The sequence below is a fragment of the Phaenicophaeus curvirostris genome, chromosome 2 (assembly GCF_032191515.1).
Source record: "Phaenicophaeus curvirostris isolate KB17595 chromosome 2, BPBGC_Pcur_1.0, whole genome shotgun sequence".
NCBI lineage: Eukaryota > Metazoa > Chordata > Aves > Cuculiformes > Cuculidae > Phaenicophaeus > Phaenicophaeus curvirostris.
In genome coordinates this window covers 17027299-17043748 of record NC_091393.1, presented here as the reverse complement: position 1 = coordinate 17043748, position 16450 = coordinate 17027299, and the positions used below count along the sequence as shown (strand labels likewise).

The window sequence follows — 16450 nt, the reverse complement described above, 5'->3', positions numbered from 1 at the left end:
CAAAGTACACATAATAAAACACAAGTACAACAGTATTAAGTTAATAATAATGAGGATTAAACAAATCTGAACAGAGGTTTCACTAGAATGTCACACAGAAAATTGTTGCACTCCAGAAAACAGCTTTATGAACTGTGTGAACTAAAAGAAACGATTATTTTTGTCTGGCTGTCAACTTTAGTTATTATGGTGGGAAATGTTACTCATTAGTGTAAACTGTTATAAAATATATTTTACAGCAATATATGCCTTAATGAGATCAATCGTATTCTGCCATCTTGACTCTGTGAAGAATTTGCCTTTGTTCTTATATCCATATGTAGATAGATGTATTGTCTAAATTAGTGCAACAGGATTTCAAAATACAATACATTAAATACATTTTAAAAGAAAAAAAAGGAAAAAGATAAATGGAAATTCTTTTTTAGTGATTACTTGTATTTACATGCAAATGCCATTTGTTATTATGAGAAGAAACGATTATGACAGTGGTGGTATCAGAAATTGTTTTTCAGTGGATGACAATGCTTTGAAGTACTGCAGCAGAAAAACTGGACTTATTCCATATTGGAGAAAAATATTTCACAAGTGCATCATCATCATCCCAATGCTTATGAAAGTATACTTAAACTTCATATAATTGTTTTTTACAACTACATGATCTACTCCTGTATTTTGAGCAAGCTTGTAGTTATCACCACCAATATCTGCATTTCTAGCCATGATAAGTAATGGTATCCTTACTTTACTGTGTATTAGTGTTACGGGTAAATTTATTACAGCTTCACTTTCAATCATTTTGCTATTTCACTCACAGTAGCACTCCTAGTAAGTTCAATTCATTGATTAGATTAGAAAATTATAAATAATTCAGTTGGTGTAATTTGCATTTAATATTAATTCAATTAGATCTTTATGGTTTTCAGCTCTTTCACCATTAGTCTGACAAACATGTACCAAAAACTTTTATTTTGTTTCTTCTCTTTTATTCTTTTTTTATTAGAACGTATTAAGTTCTTATCCTTCCTTTTGTCTGCATTGCTCCATCAACATTCTTAACATGCAATAACATTGATGGAATCTAGAAAACTACAAAACTACACAAATTACTTCGACAGTAGTAATAACTTATCACAAATTCAAATTCACATCTGCTTTCATTCCAGTGAGGAGCTGAAGCAGCCACAGGTTTCACTTCCAGTCACCAGGGACAAATGGCTTAACTTTTGTTTTCAGCTACTTAATCGCTGGCTATAGAAATCTATTTGTTTATAGTGTACTTTCTTGATAAAAAAAAACCTAGCTTTCTAACAGTGTGCAACTTCGTAGAGAGTTATTTTATTTCAAAATAGGTGGATAAAGAACTAGAAATTATTCTGTCAGAAACAATCCAGCTGTTCTGGGAAGGCAGGTAGATGCCCTAATCGAGAAACAATCTTGCTTTATGTGACAGTATGATATGGTGGCTTGGCAGCAGCATGCCTTGATACTAGTTGGCAGATGAAGAGTCTTGGGTTGTTTTTTGGGGCATCGAATCTGATCCAGATTTGACCTCCAGTAGAAAGGGGATTGTCACTAATTTCTTCAATATCTCTTGCCAGCCATGCTCGAGAAGGCAACTTCATTCTTTCCAGCGAACTTTGGACTTAAACCTCTTAAAAGTTTAGTGAAACATTTAGCTGTAGAAATCATTTATGTAGGATCTAAAGCAGAGAATATGTCAAATATGTTAACTCCATATGTTTTTTTCCCACTTAATTAAGCATATGGAGAATCGACAAGTGTCTTGATGGATATCAAACATTTCCCTGGCATAAGGGGTAGCACAAATATACAGCAAGCCAGAAAGATTATATTCGGTCTACACAGACATGAAGTTCTATCACTTGCAAGATCTTGAATGAGTCTATAGAGACAAAGAGAATAATCCATTCTTATAACATTGAAGTATTGCCAAGGAAAGACAGGAAGTATTTTTCCAAGCTTAGTTCAGGCTTATCCAAGGAATTTTTCTAGTTCATTCACTAGCACAGATCTTTAATTGTTATAAACTGAATGCAAATTCACTGAGCTCTTTTCACACCCCATGATAACTTTATACAAGGTAATTGTTCTCACTGTTTTTTTATGGAAAATATACTGCACTACTTATACAGAAAGTCAACGTCTGGTTATCAAAATGGAAACCACTGGAAGTTCAATGTTGTTTGGGACAATGTGTTAAAAATCTTGTGAATGCTGGGTTTGGCAATAAAAAAAAGAGTTTCATTGGTTGAAATAATTTGGAAAAAAAAATGAAGTGTTACCTGTATTCACCATGTTGACCACTTTCTAGCCAGGAATAGGTAAAGCAGCCTTCCTTTTGCATCTAAGTCAGCTATGGTTATTACTGGTTCGGGTAACAGAAAGAGCAGGAATAGCAAACGTCTTTTTTTTTTTTAATTGACTAAGGAATTTGAATGCATGCTGTATGTAAAGAAAATCTAAATTTCAGATTTTATGCTTTAACTCTTCTGACAGGTGCTGAGGTACAATTGTCCATATAAAATGCTTTAAGCTTAATGCTTGTGTACTGTGTTTTATTAAAATGCAAAACAGGTCACCCATTTTTTAGTACCAATTGATATTTATTTCATCAGATTCCATACATTTCAAGCCCTGTATTCAGACCGTCGTATGGTATGAATAAAACGATTCCAGATGTTGGTGGGCCATTCAGATCACTAGTACAAATCTGACTATACAGTACACCCATACTGATTTGATGCTTGAATACATTTTGCAGGTTTCTTTCCCTATCAATGCTCTGTAATTACACATACTTCATGCTCCTCCTTTAAGTATCTTACACTCTTTCTCAAGCACATTTGGATACAAAAGCCTTTTAACAGGTCTGAATAGAGGGATTTCACTTTGTGTGTCTATTCTAGCACGTGCTTATGTTTACTTCAGTGTACTGAGCAGTTTTTATCACTGGACATTTGGGGCCTTTTTTAGCTTAAATGGAAGAAACAGAGTCTGCATGAAATGAAGCCCCATTAGCATTAACATTTAAAGCTAACAGTAGTGTAAAGTACAAAGTACGGGTTTGCAACAACGTACAGCATTCATCCTGAATAAGTCTATTTACTTTTCTCTGCATGACGTCATATTTAAAAGCTAAATTTCAGTAGCAACGTTTTTTGGTGACAATTCAATATTTTGTTCTTTTTGTGGGTGTTCTGTTTGTTTGCAGTCAGATGAGTGAGCCTCATAGCGGTTTGACGCTCAAATGTGCCAAGTGTGGAGTAGTTTCAACAACAGCTTTGTCAGCCACCACCGCCAGTAATGCCATGTTAGTCCTGATCATTTACATCTTCTTGTTACAAATCTTATACAGTGCATGTGAGACAATAGTCTGATATGACAACTGTGTTTTCTAACACTGTATAGAGTGCTGAGCACTTTTAAATAATTTTAACAAAAACAAACCAAAAAATTTACAACTGTTTATTAACTGAATACAGGATTTTCTTTTGAACATAAAGTACCAACAATGTTAGATTCTTTTCTGTGATTATCAAGTTAACTTGATAAAGTGTCATCCTTAAATATGTTTTATTTTAATAGTGAGCTTTTAGTATTTTTTTTATAATAATACAGTGCTGCTTTTCTCTTTCTTTCAATAGGGCATCCCTTTGGAGTTCCTGTGTGGTGTTGCCACTTCTAGCACTGACTTGGATGTCTGCAGTTCTGGCCATGACAGACAAAAGATCAATATTATTTCAGATACTTTTTGCAGTATTTGATTCATTACAAGGCTTTGTTATTGTCATGGTCCATTGTATTCTCCGAAGGGAGGTGAGGAATGACTTCCCCATTTTCTAAAGGGCTGTGATTCTGTTAATCATTCAACTGCTATTTAGTATTATATACAGCTTTCTCTGTGGAAATATATTTCATAGAAAGAGAAAAGTATTTTATTGTGAGATGTGGAGGAATAGGTGAAAGAGAGAGGGAAAGATCAGTTAATTCCAGGTGCAGAGTATCCGTTTCAGTATAAAACTGTATCCATTTAATTAAAGCTGGATTTTGATTGATCCCAAGTTCAGTTTATTTTTAAGTATCCCACTATTGTAAGCATAGGGAAATATTTACATGAATACCCTTTCCTGAAGACCAAAACCTATAGATTTTTAGTCTCTATAACTGATTCAAACACAAAATTGTTTCTGTTTTACCACCCAGTGGAAGAGAATAGATGTTATGTTGATGAAGACCTGCCCTTTCAGTTTTAGAAGCACAGGTACATACATAAGGTAACATACTTAAGCTGTGGCAACAGTGAGGATGAAGACAGATTAAGATTTTGAAAACACCAATGAAAATCTAGTACCCCAGCCTGCCCATCACAGCTCAATGTCACCCACTGCAGAATTCACTAGCCCTGGAATCTTATGTCAAAGCTATCGTACAAGTGCTCCTTAACCTCGCTCTGGTGACACAGCCTCTACCTTACCTAACCTGCTAACTAACACTACATCCTTATGGAGATAGGTTTAAGACTGACATAACTGCATTTCTGGCAGATCTGTAGCAGTGGGACCATATATCAAAAAGGAATGGGTGGAGCTGGACTGGAGAGCAGTTATCAGATCTATTGGTGTGCATATGCATTAGCTGTTTATCAACTGCAGGATGTTTACCACACCAATAAATCAAATTACACGGTCTAGCACAGTTCCTTGTGATTGGCAAGTTATTCAGAAGCACTTCAGGAGAAAAAATACAGGAAGATGTTTCAGGAAAGGTTTATTGTCAGCGCCGAGTGAGGAATCTCATACAGTGATTTCCCCTTCCATCATTCGCACTCTTTAAATATTGAAACTCACTATGTTCATGAAGAGAATTATGAGTGACAGAATTTATTTCAGTCTTTCAGTAGCGTACCATTTTGCATGAACTTTATATCACATCCATTATTAGCTTATCAAAGAATTAAGTTTCCAATTTTTAAGGTAAAAGCTTATCAATATCTTGCAGAAAATAGCACCTGCCTTTGTGGTGAATCCATCCTGTTTTATTCAAGCTGTTAGATGTTACAAACTTGCATTTTGTTGGTTTATCAGCTTTCATAGTGAAAGGGGCTTACCTCCTTTAATAACTTATTTCATTTTCTTTTCTATTTTTTTTGTTCAGCGTAAAAATATGTGCAGAATAAGAAACAATGTTCAAGACAAATCTATTTTATGTAGAACTGTCTTGCTATCCCCATACTTTCTACCGCATTTTCTTTCCCTGTATGATTTACATCTGAAAGGATATTCTTATCTGAAGAACTGAAAGCCATCATTTAACATGTTCTTTTAGTAAAAAAGTAAGACATTATCGCTATTTTTACTTAAATTCTTCAGTAGAAAGAACTGCAGTTCCATGCTGTTTTTTTGGTCTATGAAAATTATATTGCAATTATTTAGCCTGGAAAGGGCATACCACTGCCCACTTACTATCCTGAGGAACCAATTTTATTTTAAAATATATGTCTTTAGCTCAAGGTGGCAGATGAAACCTTCAAAGACAAAGTGGAATAAACAGTGTTATCTTTCATAGAAACATAGAATCATAGAATATCTAGAGCTGAAAGGGACCCATAAGGATCACCAAATCCAGCTCCCTGCTTCTCACATGACTAAGCCTAATCTATCTGCCTATATATTATTTTTAAAAATAAGCTCGTGAGATTCCCCAATGAGGCCCAAAAATCACCTAGGTTTGATAAGGTTGTCCCTTATCATAAAGGGGAAGAGGTTTTTCTTCAGTCATGACAACTTAAGCAGAAGTAAATGTGCAGAGACAAGTTATTAATTAATCGGTAGATTATCTCCAGTCAAGATGATGATAGTGGTGGTGGTGGAAGACAAAGAAGCCTAGGCATATTGCTTTTGAACTTTATTTGACAGAACATATTGTTCTTTAGTCCTCTGGATTTGAATTATAAACTAGGCAAAACACTTGAGGAACTAATTAAAGTAATTTTTTCCCATCTGGGAAAAGAAAATGCATATGAAGTTCTACAGCAAAGAAGTAAAAGTTGATGCAATTGGAACAGCTTTTGTTTCAAAAATATATATGGTCTGCACTTCTATGGACCAGCTTGCAGCACCAAAGGAGATGTAACTCCAGTAAGTTCTGTTTCAGTCTAGCTCTAAAGAGTCTAGCTTTCTGTCTCCAGAAACCCTTAGGTGAGTACATGCCAAGATAATGGCCACCATGCAGTCTTTGAACTCCACAGGGTACGTCCCAGCTGAAAGAATAGTCTGTTACTTTCTGTTGTCTGCAAGAGCATTTTGCTCTGCCAGTGCTTGTCAGGGAAACCCTGCCAACATATTTGTCACTCTTGATGACAGCTATCTCAGTTATAGCCTATAGGATTGATCTAATATTTATAGCTTGCCAGCACAGGCAAAACAATAATTCTGACTGTCAGAAAAAAAATATGGGGCGGAATGTATCATCATAAAATTTAAACGAAGAGGACAACCCTGCTTTACTATGCCTTTAATGCTGTTACATTAGAAAAAAACACAGACTTTTACAATTATATACATAAACCCCCCATTTTTCCTCTTAGTTATAATGTATTGCTATAAATATAAATGATGGAAGCATTTGTTACTTTCTCTAGTATGCTGTACTGAAGATCTTGTTTGACAAGGGTTGGATTAGGAAGCTGGGAACATTTCCTGAGTAAGACATACAACTAGAAGAGGACGAAGTGGTGTGTTGCACCTATTTCTAACCTCCATCAATTCAGGGTCTTTTGGAAAAACATTAAATTTTTCTATGCTTTTGTTTCCTAACTTCTAAGATAAACATAATACTTCGTAATCATGAGACATCTTATACACCATTTTGGAAATTAGGAATGTAAAATGCAAAGAAAGACTTAGGTTCTATTGCTTTAGCCCAGAAAGCCTTGTATTATTCTTTTTTCCTCTTCTTGCTGTTTAAATACCTAACTAGGCACTGGAAGATGGTGAGCTGTGTCACGGAACAAAGAATGATAGGAGAGGTTACTGCTGAAGCTTCTCCATCAGACCAAAATGGTTTGTGTGACCTGCTTGAACATGAGATGCTCTAAGCTAATATGAATCACAAAGAGTAACTCCTGTTAATGCTGGTGATGACAGGAACCCACATGTATTTTCTTCTTTTGCTGTGCTCTGCTGACTAGAGAGCATTTGGATAAATGCATCGTTGGTGTCTGAAGCCCACTTTTCTGTATTGAAGGAGAAAAATAAAGAGTACATGAGTAGGGAAAGGGTAACTTATAAAAGCTTGGAACTGGTTACTGTTGCTAAGGAAACCACTTCCCTGGTATCTGCACATTCATCACATCTGTCTCTCCTGCTCTGCCTGGCTCTAAGAAATTCTCGTAACTTGATGTTGAAAGGCGGGGGGGGGAAACAAGATTATATTTCAAAGTAAAATGTAAAGACAGCACAGTCAACATACTCAACAAGTCTGGACAAACAGTGTAGAAAAATAAGCTGGTATTTTGAAATTTCAACCTTTCTGTTTCTGACTTGTGTAAGGACACCTAGAGGTTGCAACATATGCCGATATGATGGATTCAGCTACATTTGACATTCTGATAACACGTTCAAATCATATGCTGCTTGCACTTCAGAAATACTGTAAGAAACATGCACATTTAAGAGGATCCTAACATCAAGATTCATCGCTTTAATATAGAAGGTAGTGAAAGTAGGACATGAGATTCTTGAGTTCTTTGGAGAGATCTGACTGGGAAAGCTTCATGAACACAGAGATCCAAAAATAATGAGACCTACTGCACAGGGTGGGATCCCACAGTGGGTTCTGAAGTGACAGTGCTTTGGGATCAAGCATCGTGAGTCTTGAGATGAGATTCAAGAACAGCTGGAGAAGCTTTGCAGGGAGGGAATTTTTATTTTATTTTTTTTGTCAAATCACTGTGCCAGTGCTGATCCAAGAACATAAAACTGAAGTGTGACCTGACTTCAGCACTGATAAATTGAGAGAAGACTTGTATTAAATTTGCAACTGGGAGATGCCAAATGAAATTAATGTCAAACACATGGAAAACCAGAGCAATTGTAGTGCCTAAAATCAGAATCTGAGTCACAATACAAGTCAAGCACACTTTACATTACCATATAGGGGATTTTCAATGTTTTGAAATAAGTTCAAACCTTTCCACCTTGCTTCATTCTTCTTTCTGCTCTGCATTAGCCTTCCTTCACATTCAGCAGTCAGTTATGGAACTCAGGAATACTCTTACTCACTTAAGAATTGCAGACATTAAAATAAAGCTTTCTAATTACAAAAATAAATATTTTTTTCTTATTCAATTTTCTCTTTTATGAAAACTCTTAAACAGCTTGCAGTAGAATACAATATATTGAAAGGGGTCATCTTTTCATCAGCAGTAGTTAATGAATTATCCTCTTTGCTGTTCACGAAATGTCCATAAGTAGAATAGGATTTTCTCCCTTTTAATTATTCTGAATATGACATGAAGTAGTTTCTACAGATAATAAATAGAAAGTCGATACTTGTAGGTATTTCATTGTGACTACTCTCATATGACACTAGATTGTTTTGCTTGGAGGTAACTCAACTAAGTTCCTGTTTTCTAGGTCACATCTCGCAATCAGGTTACTAATATGGACACTTGCATTTTGAGAACCAAAATTCACATTTTAAAACTTTCAATTCCAAAAGCTGCCTTTCCATCCTTACTGTGAAAAGCAGGAATATGTGTTTTCATTCTACTGTCAGAAAATAAGGACTGCATTTTTCTTTTGAATGCACCTCTCTGTCAAACCACATCTTTCTGCCAAAGTGTTGCATAATAATATTTCTTTAGATGTACATTCTGTCCAAAATCAAAGTAAACATACTCTTTCATATGAAAAGATAATTCCTCAAATATACCTCTGTTTTAGGTACAAGTCTTCAAATTTACTTTATGGATCATCATAACAAACTGTAATTTCTGAGAAGTTCCCTTTTTTTTTTTAGTTTGACGAAACCACACTGTGCAAACAGTCCACTTTCCTCTTGTGCTCACACTCAAGATATTTATCCTATCATCAGAAGTGTTTTACTCCTAGAAGAGATGCACAGAGATCGTGAATGGAATCAGAAACATGTTTCAAACTTACATATCCCTTAAAGTATAATTAGGAGAGCACTACTTATCGGACTATAGTAACTGTTAAGAACTGTCTTTTAAGAATCTTATTTTTATCAAGCAGAAGATTTTATTTTACAATGGTATCTATTAATCCTGTAATCAGACCTGAACCAAACTGATAGAGAAGGCAAAGACAAATACCCAAAAGCTCAAGACAGATTTGGCTTGAATACCACATCATCACTACAATTAGTTAATTCTGTCCATAGGCATCCAATCCTGTGGTCTTGATGTGATAGACTGACAGACTTTGCAACAGCCACAAAATATAGAAAATATATGAAATGGCAGAAATAATCATTTACATTTGTTACTTCTTATTTATAACGTATGCTAAATAAAAGTCATACATTGTATTCTATACAGTTCAATTTAATCTTTAATAGGAGCAGAGTGTATGATATTGCACAAGAATCAGTATAAGATATTGTTTCCACAGGTTCAAGATGCATTCAGATGTCGACTCAGAAATTGCCAGGATCCAATCAATGCAGATTCTTCAAGTTCTTTTCCTAACGGACATGCTCAAATCATGGTTAGCTTTTATTTTCTTCTTTAACTATTAAGTTAGTGTTCCTATCCAAAAGAAAAACTTAGTGTTGTATGTGGCAAAGGTGGCCAGCTGAAATACAAACATCATTTTTAAGTGTAAATCTGCTGAGATCATTACCTGCTTGCTTAAATCTTTTAGCAAGTTTTAAACTATTGATGTGGTCAGTCAGTGAAGAATAGTGAATTAGTATCTTCCACCAGTGTTCTTATGGTAAAAGATTCTTATATAAGAGAAGGAGAATGTAATCTAATAATATATTGTGACTTTTTCTACCTTTGGTGTAAAAAGCACTGATACATTTGAGAGTCTTCCCTTCATGAAGCCTTGAAAATGTTCCTCTCAAACTAAGTCAGACAAGGAGAAACTGCTAGAGATTCTAGAGGTGGAATTAAGTGGCTCAAATTAAGGAGATAGTGCATGGCTCAGTATGCCAATTTGGATTCATTAATATTGCTAGATAGTATATTAAGACAAAATGTTGGTCCCTTCACTTTCAGTGACAGTTTGTCATTGGCAGTTAAGGGGACAGGATCAGCCAGTAAAAATATGCAAGACTTAGCAAGTAGATGCCCTTCAAAGATGATAACTCAAAAAGAATCCAATGTTTGGACTTCACAAGATAGACAGAGATTAGTTTTATTCAACATTATTCATGTAATAAACTTTTTGTGGAAATAAAAACATAGTTAAAATTACTTGAATTCTCAAACAGGATAAATAGTTTTGTTTGACTGGGAAAATTGTGCTTGGATTTTCAACTGTTAAAATTTATTCTTGGTTCTTACGATTCATTTTTGCCCAATGAAATAAATAATACTTGTTTTCAAGGAGCACAAAGTTTATGTCATTACATCATAAGCAAGGATAGAGTGTTAAATAACAAATAACCCCTCCGTAAAAAATAATAAAGTTTCAGATGGGATGGACTGATTGGATTACACTGACTCACAGTAATTTGTGTTGTAGGCTATTTTCCATATTTCTCCTTATAAAATTACTATGAAAATCTTCCTTAAAGATGATCCTTTGATGAGATATAGAAATTACTCTTCCATTTACATAAAAAGCTATACACTGTATCGTTTTATTAAAAATTATATACTCTACTTCCACCTATTTTATTTTATTTTTTCTGGTCAGGCAGCATACTTTGAAAACCACCCAGTTATACTTTAGGAAACTTTGTAAAGCTCTGCTGTTGTAAAACAATACACTTCACCTTCTCAGCAACAAGAAACTACTTTTAAGAGACTATGACTCTGTAAGTAGGACGTTTTGGAAGCGCTAGTTGGAAAAATGGTATTGTGGTTCAGTTTTCAGTTAATAATTGTTGTCCTGTTCCATTGCTTCTTGTTACAGACTGATTTTGAAAAGGACGTGGACATTGCTTGTCGGTCAGGTAAGAACACTGAAAGAATATTTAGCCAACAAAAGAAGTCTTGTACTAGTCCCTTGTGAAATGAAAACCAGAAATAGACTTGTGTATCAGGGTTTAATTTTTTATAGCACATATTTGTAAACAAAAAGTAATGCCACTGTATGAATGCATTTATTTTCCTTTCTTACAAAAGCCTTTTACTAGGATTCAGCAGTTGGGAAGCAGCCAAAGGTGTGATTGTGTGCTAAGAGGCAAGTGGGTTTGGGAAGATCAGTCTTAACACAAAAAACTTTGACAACATAGCTCTGCAGTATGGAGAGTCTTGTCAGGGTCATCCTAAAGGGGATGGACTTTGAAAACAGTTATGAAAAACCTTTACTAGATAAACACTTAAAATCAGTTTCTTTTGATGTAAGATTTAAGAAGAGGTCACAGGTTGAAATGCCATAACAAATGTGACTGGAAACATTGAAGCAGCCACACTGAAGTCAGGTATTTGTGCGCTGTTGTCTAGAGGCGAAATATTATTTTCATAATGGAAAAATGAGAGGCAGGAAAGTGGGATGCTTTATGAGCCGTTTGCTCAGGAACATAGCAATGAACTATGTTACTGGGGGATATGGGTCATAGCCCTCAGATTACCAAAGGGGATGTGTATGTAACGCCTAAGATACTTCAAGTCATCTTACAGTCTCAGTTCATAAGCTGGATTTTATTGCACAAACTATCACCAGTGTGGATTAAAATCTTTTCAACTGGGACAAGAAAACCCTTGCACCTACCTGGAATAAGCCCAGAAGCTGGTGACTTTTTTTTTTTCTTCTATCTATCCTTTCTCTGTCACAGTGAATGTTGAATTATAGATTTATATTTGATTTTAAAATCAATAATAGTGACTGAATAGATGCTTTGCTTTTGAGTGCACCCCTCAGTGCACATGGAATTTTGTGTTCCATGACAGGATTAATAACTTTTACACATGGATTTTACCCCAACAAAAAATTGCTGGATGTTGCTACAAATTTGATCAGGAACATCTAGGCCAGCCCCAAAACTGGATTGTTATTGCTCTATGAGACATGTTTATATTCCTTAGAACCTTTTCTAAGCAGTAAAATGCATCTTTCCGATACCAATGGAAACTTTTCTTAATGTGGTTACTGTTTTGTCACTTGCATTTTAAAGTGTATTTAACAGAGAAGAGTTTGAAATGATCAGTGAAAAGGAATATTTAGGAGCTCAGAAACACATGGTCATAATTATAATCTTGTGTTAGGTCATTACAAATGGACTGACAAACTGATTCTGCTTTACTATCTGTTTGGCATTTTCCAGGAGGTTATGTGGAGTTAATAATGATAATACAGATGTCACAGTGTATTTTTTTGGAAAACCCATGCTGGAGATCCACGTGGTAGGCTTTTGCTTAAGCTGTATGTCAGCTAAGATCTATGTAAGGCAGCATTTTTAATTTATATAAATGAGTAAGAGATGCCGATTTAAAAACAAACAAACAAGCAAAAATACCTCTCTTCCAAAATAATCCCTTCCCAAAACAATATCTAAAGAATAAATTTTATTAAATGAATAGAACAAGAGGTAAGAAGATGCACTGGTAAAGGGAGTGCTGCTACATAGAGCCACTAGAAAAAGCAATGTAAGGCATATATGATTTCACATAGTAAGAATTTTGTTCTCTAACCCACAGTTCTGCATAAAGACATTGGACCTTGCAGAGCGGCTACTATAACAGGAACGCTTTCTAGAATTTCGCTAAATGATGAAGAGGAGGAGAAAGGACCAAACCCTGAAGGAATGAGCTATTCTACCCTGCCTGGAAATATAATCTCCAAAGTCATCATCCAGCAACCGACAGGTCTCCACATGCCGATGAGTATGAGTGAACTAACCAATCAGTGCTTGAAAAAAGACAACAGTGAATTGCGGAGGACTGTGTATTTATGCACTGATGATAATTTGAGAGGGGCAGATATGGACATAGTCCATCCTCAAGAACGTATGATAGAAAGTGACTATATAGTTATGCCCCGGGGCTCAGTAAATAGCCAGCCATCATTGAAAGATGAGAGTAAAATGAATATAGGCATGGATACATTGCCTCATGAAAGGCTGTTGCACTACAAAGTTAATCCAGAGTTCAATATGAATCCCTCTGTAATGGACCAGTTTAATATCAATTTAGACCAGCATCTTCCCACCCAAGAACATATGCAGAGTTTGCCATTTGAGCCCCGTACAGCAGTGAAGAATTTCATTGCCTCCGAGCTGGATGACAATGCAGGATTATCAAGAAGTGAAACTGGATCCACAATATCAATGAGCTCTTTAGAGGTCAGTGGTGCATAAACAAATTGCATGCTCTGTTGTTCTTATTATATGATAAGACAATAAATTGTGTCTTTGGCCAAGGGGTGAAGCTAATGTTTTAATTCAGTATGAATTATTGTTTGGGATCATACACTGTGATGCATATTTCTCTTATATCAGTAGTGTTAATACCTAGAAAACAAGATAAAAGTTTCAGTGCTGGTCTATAGGAAACCATATTTCTGGAGATTTAACATTCCACAGGACTGCAAAGAATTTCATGACCTACCAGGTGAAGTCTACTGGAAAATACTGTGTTGCTGTGAGAAGAAAAAACATTAGTGCAATATACAAATGGTAATCATTGGCCATACCTGCAAGCACATGCAGTTGGAAATATTTGCCATTTTTATTGCTGACAATCATATCTGTCTCAGGTATGATAGGTATGATTATATGTCTGATTCTGCTCTCATTAGTGTAAATCTTAGATTCTTCTGTCTAATAGTTCACCGTTTACTGATTTAGTTCTGTTTGCATGTGTGTGCAGGCATTGTTATAACTGTTACGTGCAGTAGATACAGGTAGACTTCACATGGAGTATCCTATCTCCTAGTCAGATTGCAAGAGGGGATTGAAAAGCCTTTGAAAGTGATTGACTTCATTACTACAATGTGTCTGTGGGATTTAAACATTGTAAAAGTGAAAACTCTTTACACCATTTTTTAAGACCTTTTATCAAATACTACCATACCTATTAAGTTAATTTCGTACTTCAGCCTCCTTATGAACTGGAAATACATTTCAGCAGCATTCAAATGTAATGAAATGCAGTATCTGGTGTGAAAGAAAAAGACAAATGAGAAAAAAATGGTACTCACTTATTTTCTGAAGGAAGTTACAGATGAAAAAAAATTCTACTGCATGTGTAAACTTGTAGCCATTAACTATTACTCTAAAATGGTTGGACCCGTCTGTGTAGGGAAGCAATAACTGTATCTGAATTTTCAGTTGTTAGAGTAGGAGATATTTATTTTAAAACAGATTTGAAGTTTTATGTGCGTATTGACTGGAGAGTTTGGGCCAAAGAACAGAACTTAATTCATTTTCAAGAGATGCCTTTACAAGCTTTGAAAGTGAAATATTTCCCTTGCTGTTTATATTGTGTGTGTACTATCACAAGTTTTTGCAAAACATAATTTAACTGAAAAAAAAAAAGATTGAAAAATTAAGTGTGGGGCTTTGCAAGTAATCACAGTGTCCACTTTTCGTTTGTTGTGAAAGTTAATATGTATAATCTTGGGACAAATTTTCAAACATATTTCTAAAAGATTGCGTAAGTGTTTACCCACTTAATGCCCAGACAGACAGACTCTTTCATTTGCATCGTTAAAGAAGTTGCTGCCCTCAGCTCTGGTGTATTACTTGATTGATCCTATGTGGTGCATTGAGGTTCTTCTCCAATTTAATGCAACCCCAGAAACAGGATAGCTAAAGTCACACTCCAGTAGTACCTTCTCCTAACTACCTACAATACTGCCTTTCAGATACTTTTCATCAAATATAGAGACTCAAATCCAGCCCAGTTAATATTAGACATATGGGTGAGATATCTAGGGACAGTTCACAATTCTTTGAGAAAATAGATGTACTTGTCACCATACTATCCACTCCGCCTGAGGTCTAAATTGCTCTCTGGTGGTGCCTCTTCTTTTCAATTGGTGATAAAGGCCATCTAGGAGACCTAAAAAAAGACCTTAGTTAAGTTGTAAAATCTGGGACAATAATTACTTTATCTTACACAGTATTCCCATTCCAAAAGCCACTTCTGAAAATTAGCCTGAATATCTATGAGTATAATGTATTGCTCCTTTAGAGTAAATTCTTTTAACAGTATTTGTATCATATTTTAAGCTTACCTCTAAGATGGGATATAGATATCGATTCTGAATCACGATTTTGTACCATTTTTATGCTCAGAAGAGACTACTAAGTATGTAGCGAAAAGTTATAGTCAAAAATAATAAAACATGGCAGTAAATATTTAGTCTCTTCTAAATTGGTGAACATATTAGCTTTAGAAAGCTGTGTTTTGTTCCTGAACTCTGTAAACTGCTACATTATTTCCTGGTTGCCCAGGGAAGTTGTGGATGTCCCATCCCTGAAGGTGTTCAAGGCCAGGTTGGATGGGGCCTTGGGCAGCCTGGTCTAGTGGGATGTATCTGCCCACGGCAGGGGGTTGGAACTAGCTTTAAGGTCCCTTCTAATCCTAACTATTCTATGATTCTATGATCCTATGATTTTATGATTATTAAACCTAACCACACCCAGGAAAGGAACTGGCTTTTGTGTCTGCCTTTGTGGTTCTCAACACTACTGGATTATGTACAATTGTTTCATCTTTTGATAAGGATATGCTACAATAAATTGAAGATTGGAACATGAAAAAATTAGTACATAGTTGAAAAGTAGAGTCTCAAGCAGATTCAGATAAGCAGATCCAGCCAGATCTTTCAAGGTCTTTGAAGACAAGGCTTTGCCAGACACTATGGAGCAGCAAAACCTACAGCACAACATTTAAGATCATTCTGCCCATGTTTTCCCAGATAGAGCATGTCTAGACCATCTCTAAAGGAAACTAATTGGAGCAGTAGGAAGGTTCCCCCTCCTGTTGGCTCATACTACTGTCCCACATAAAGTCCAACAGAAAAGCACGTGGATTTTTTTTTTCTATGGGGGGAAGTTTCCCTTTCATTTATCTGAAGGAGCAAAGGTGTCCCAAGACAGGTGGGGAGGGTGTCCTGTTATTTCATCTGTGTAGTCCAGGAAGCTGGGTTCCTCCACTGTTTTCCACTTTATATTTCCAGGTGCTTTCTCTGCTATTAGCATACTACTGTTATTTTTATCATGTAATTATACACTGATTATAAAATACCATGTAAGTAAAATGCACTTAGGCAGCTGTGTGTCA

General features: G+C 35.6%; 1 protein-coding gene across 7 annotated transcripts in view; it reads left to right on the top strand.

Moving 5' to 3' along the window:
• ADGRB3 (adhesion G protein-coupled receptor B3) overlaps positions 1-16450 on the top strand; it is a 458941-nt gene that overhangs the window by 424189 nt on the left and 18302 nt on the right. For 6 of the 7 annotated variants that reach the window (XM_069851423.1, XM_069851419.1, XM_069851420.1 and 3 more), the window contains 5 exons: positions 3236-3334; positions 3669-3840; positions 9660-9755; positions 11133-11172; positions 12860-13503. In XM_069851423.1, coding sequence (XP_069707524.1) covers positions 3236-3334; positions 3669-3840; positions 9660-9755; positions 11133-11172; positions 12860-13503 — 1051 coding nt within the window. The remainder of the gene's footprint in view (positions 1-3235; positions 3335-3668; positions 3841-9659; positions 9756-11132; positions 11173-12859; positions 13504-16450) is intronic. The other variant, XM_069851421.1, reaches the window with a different exon arrangement.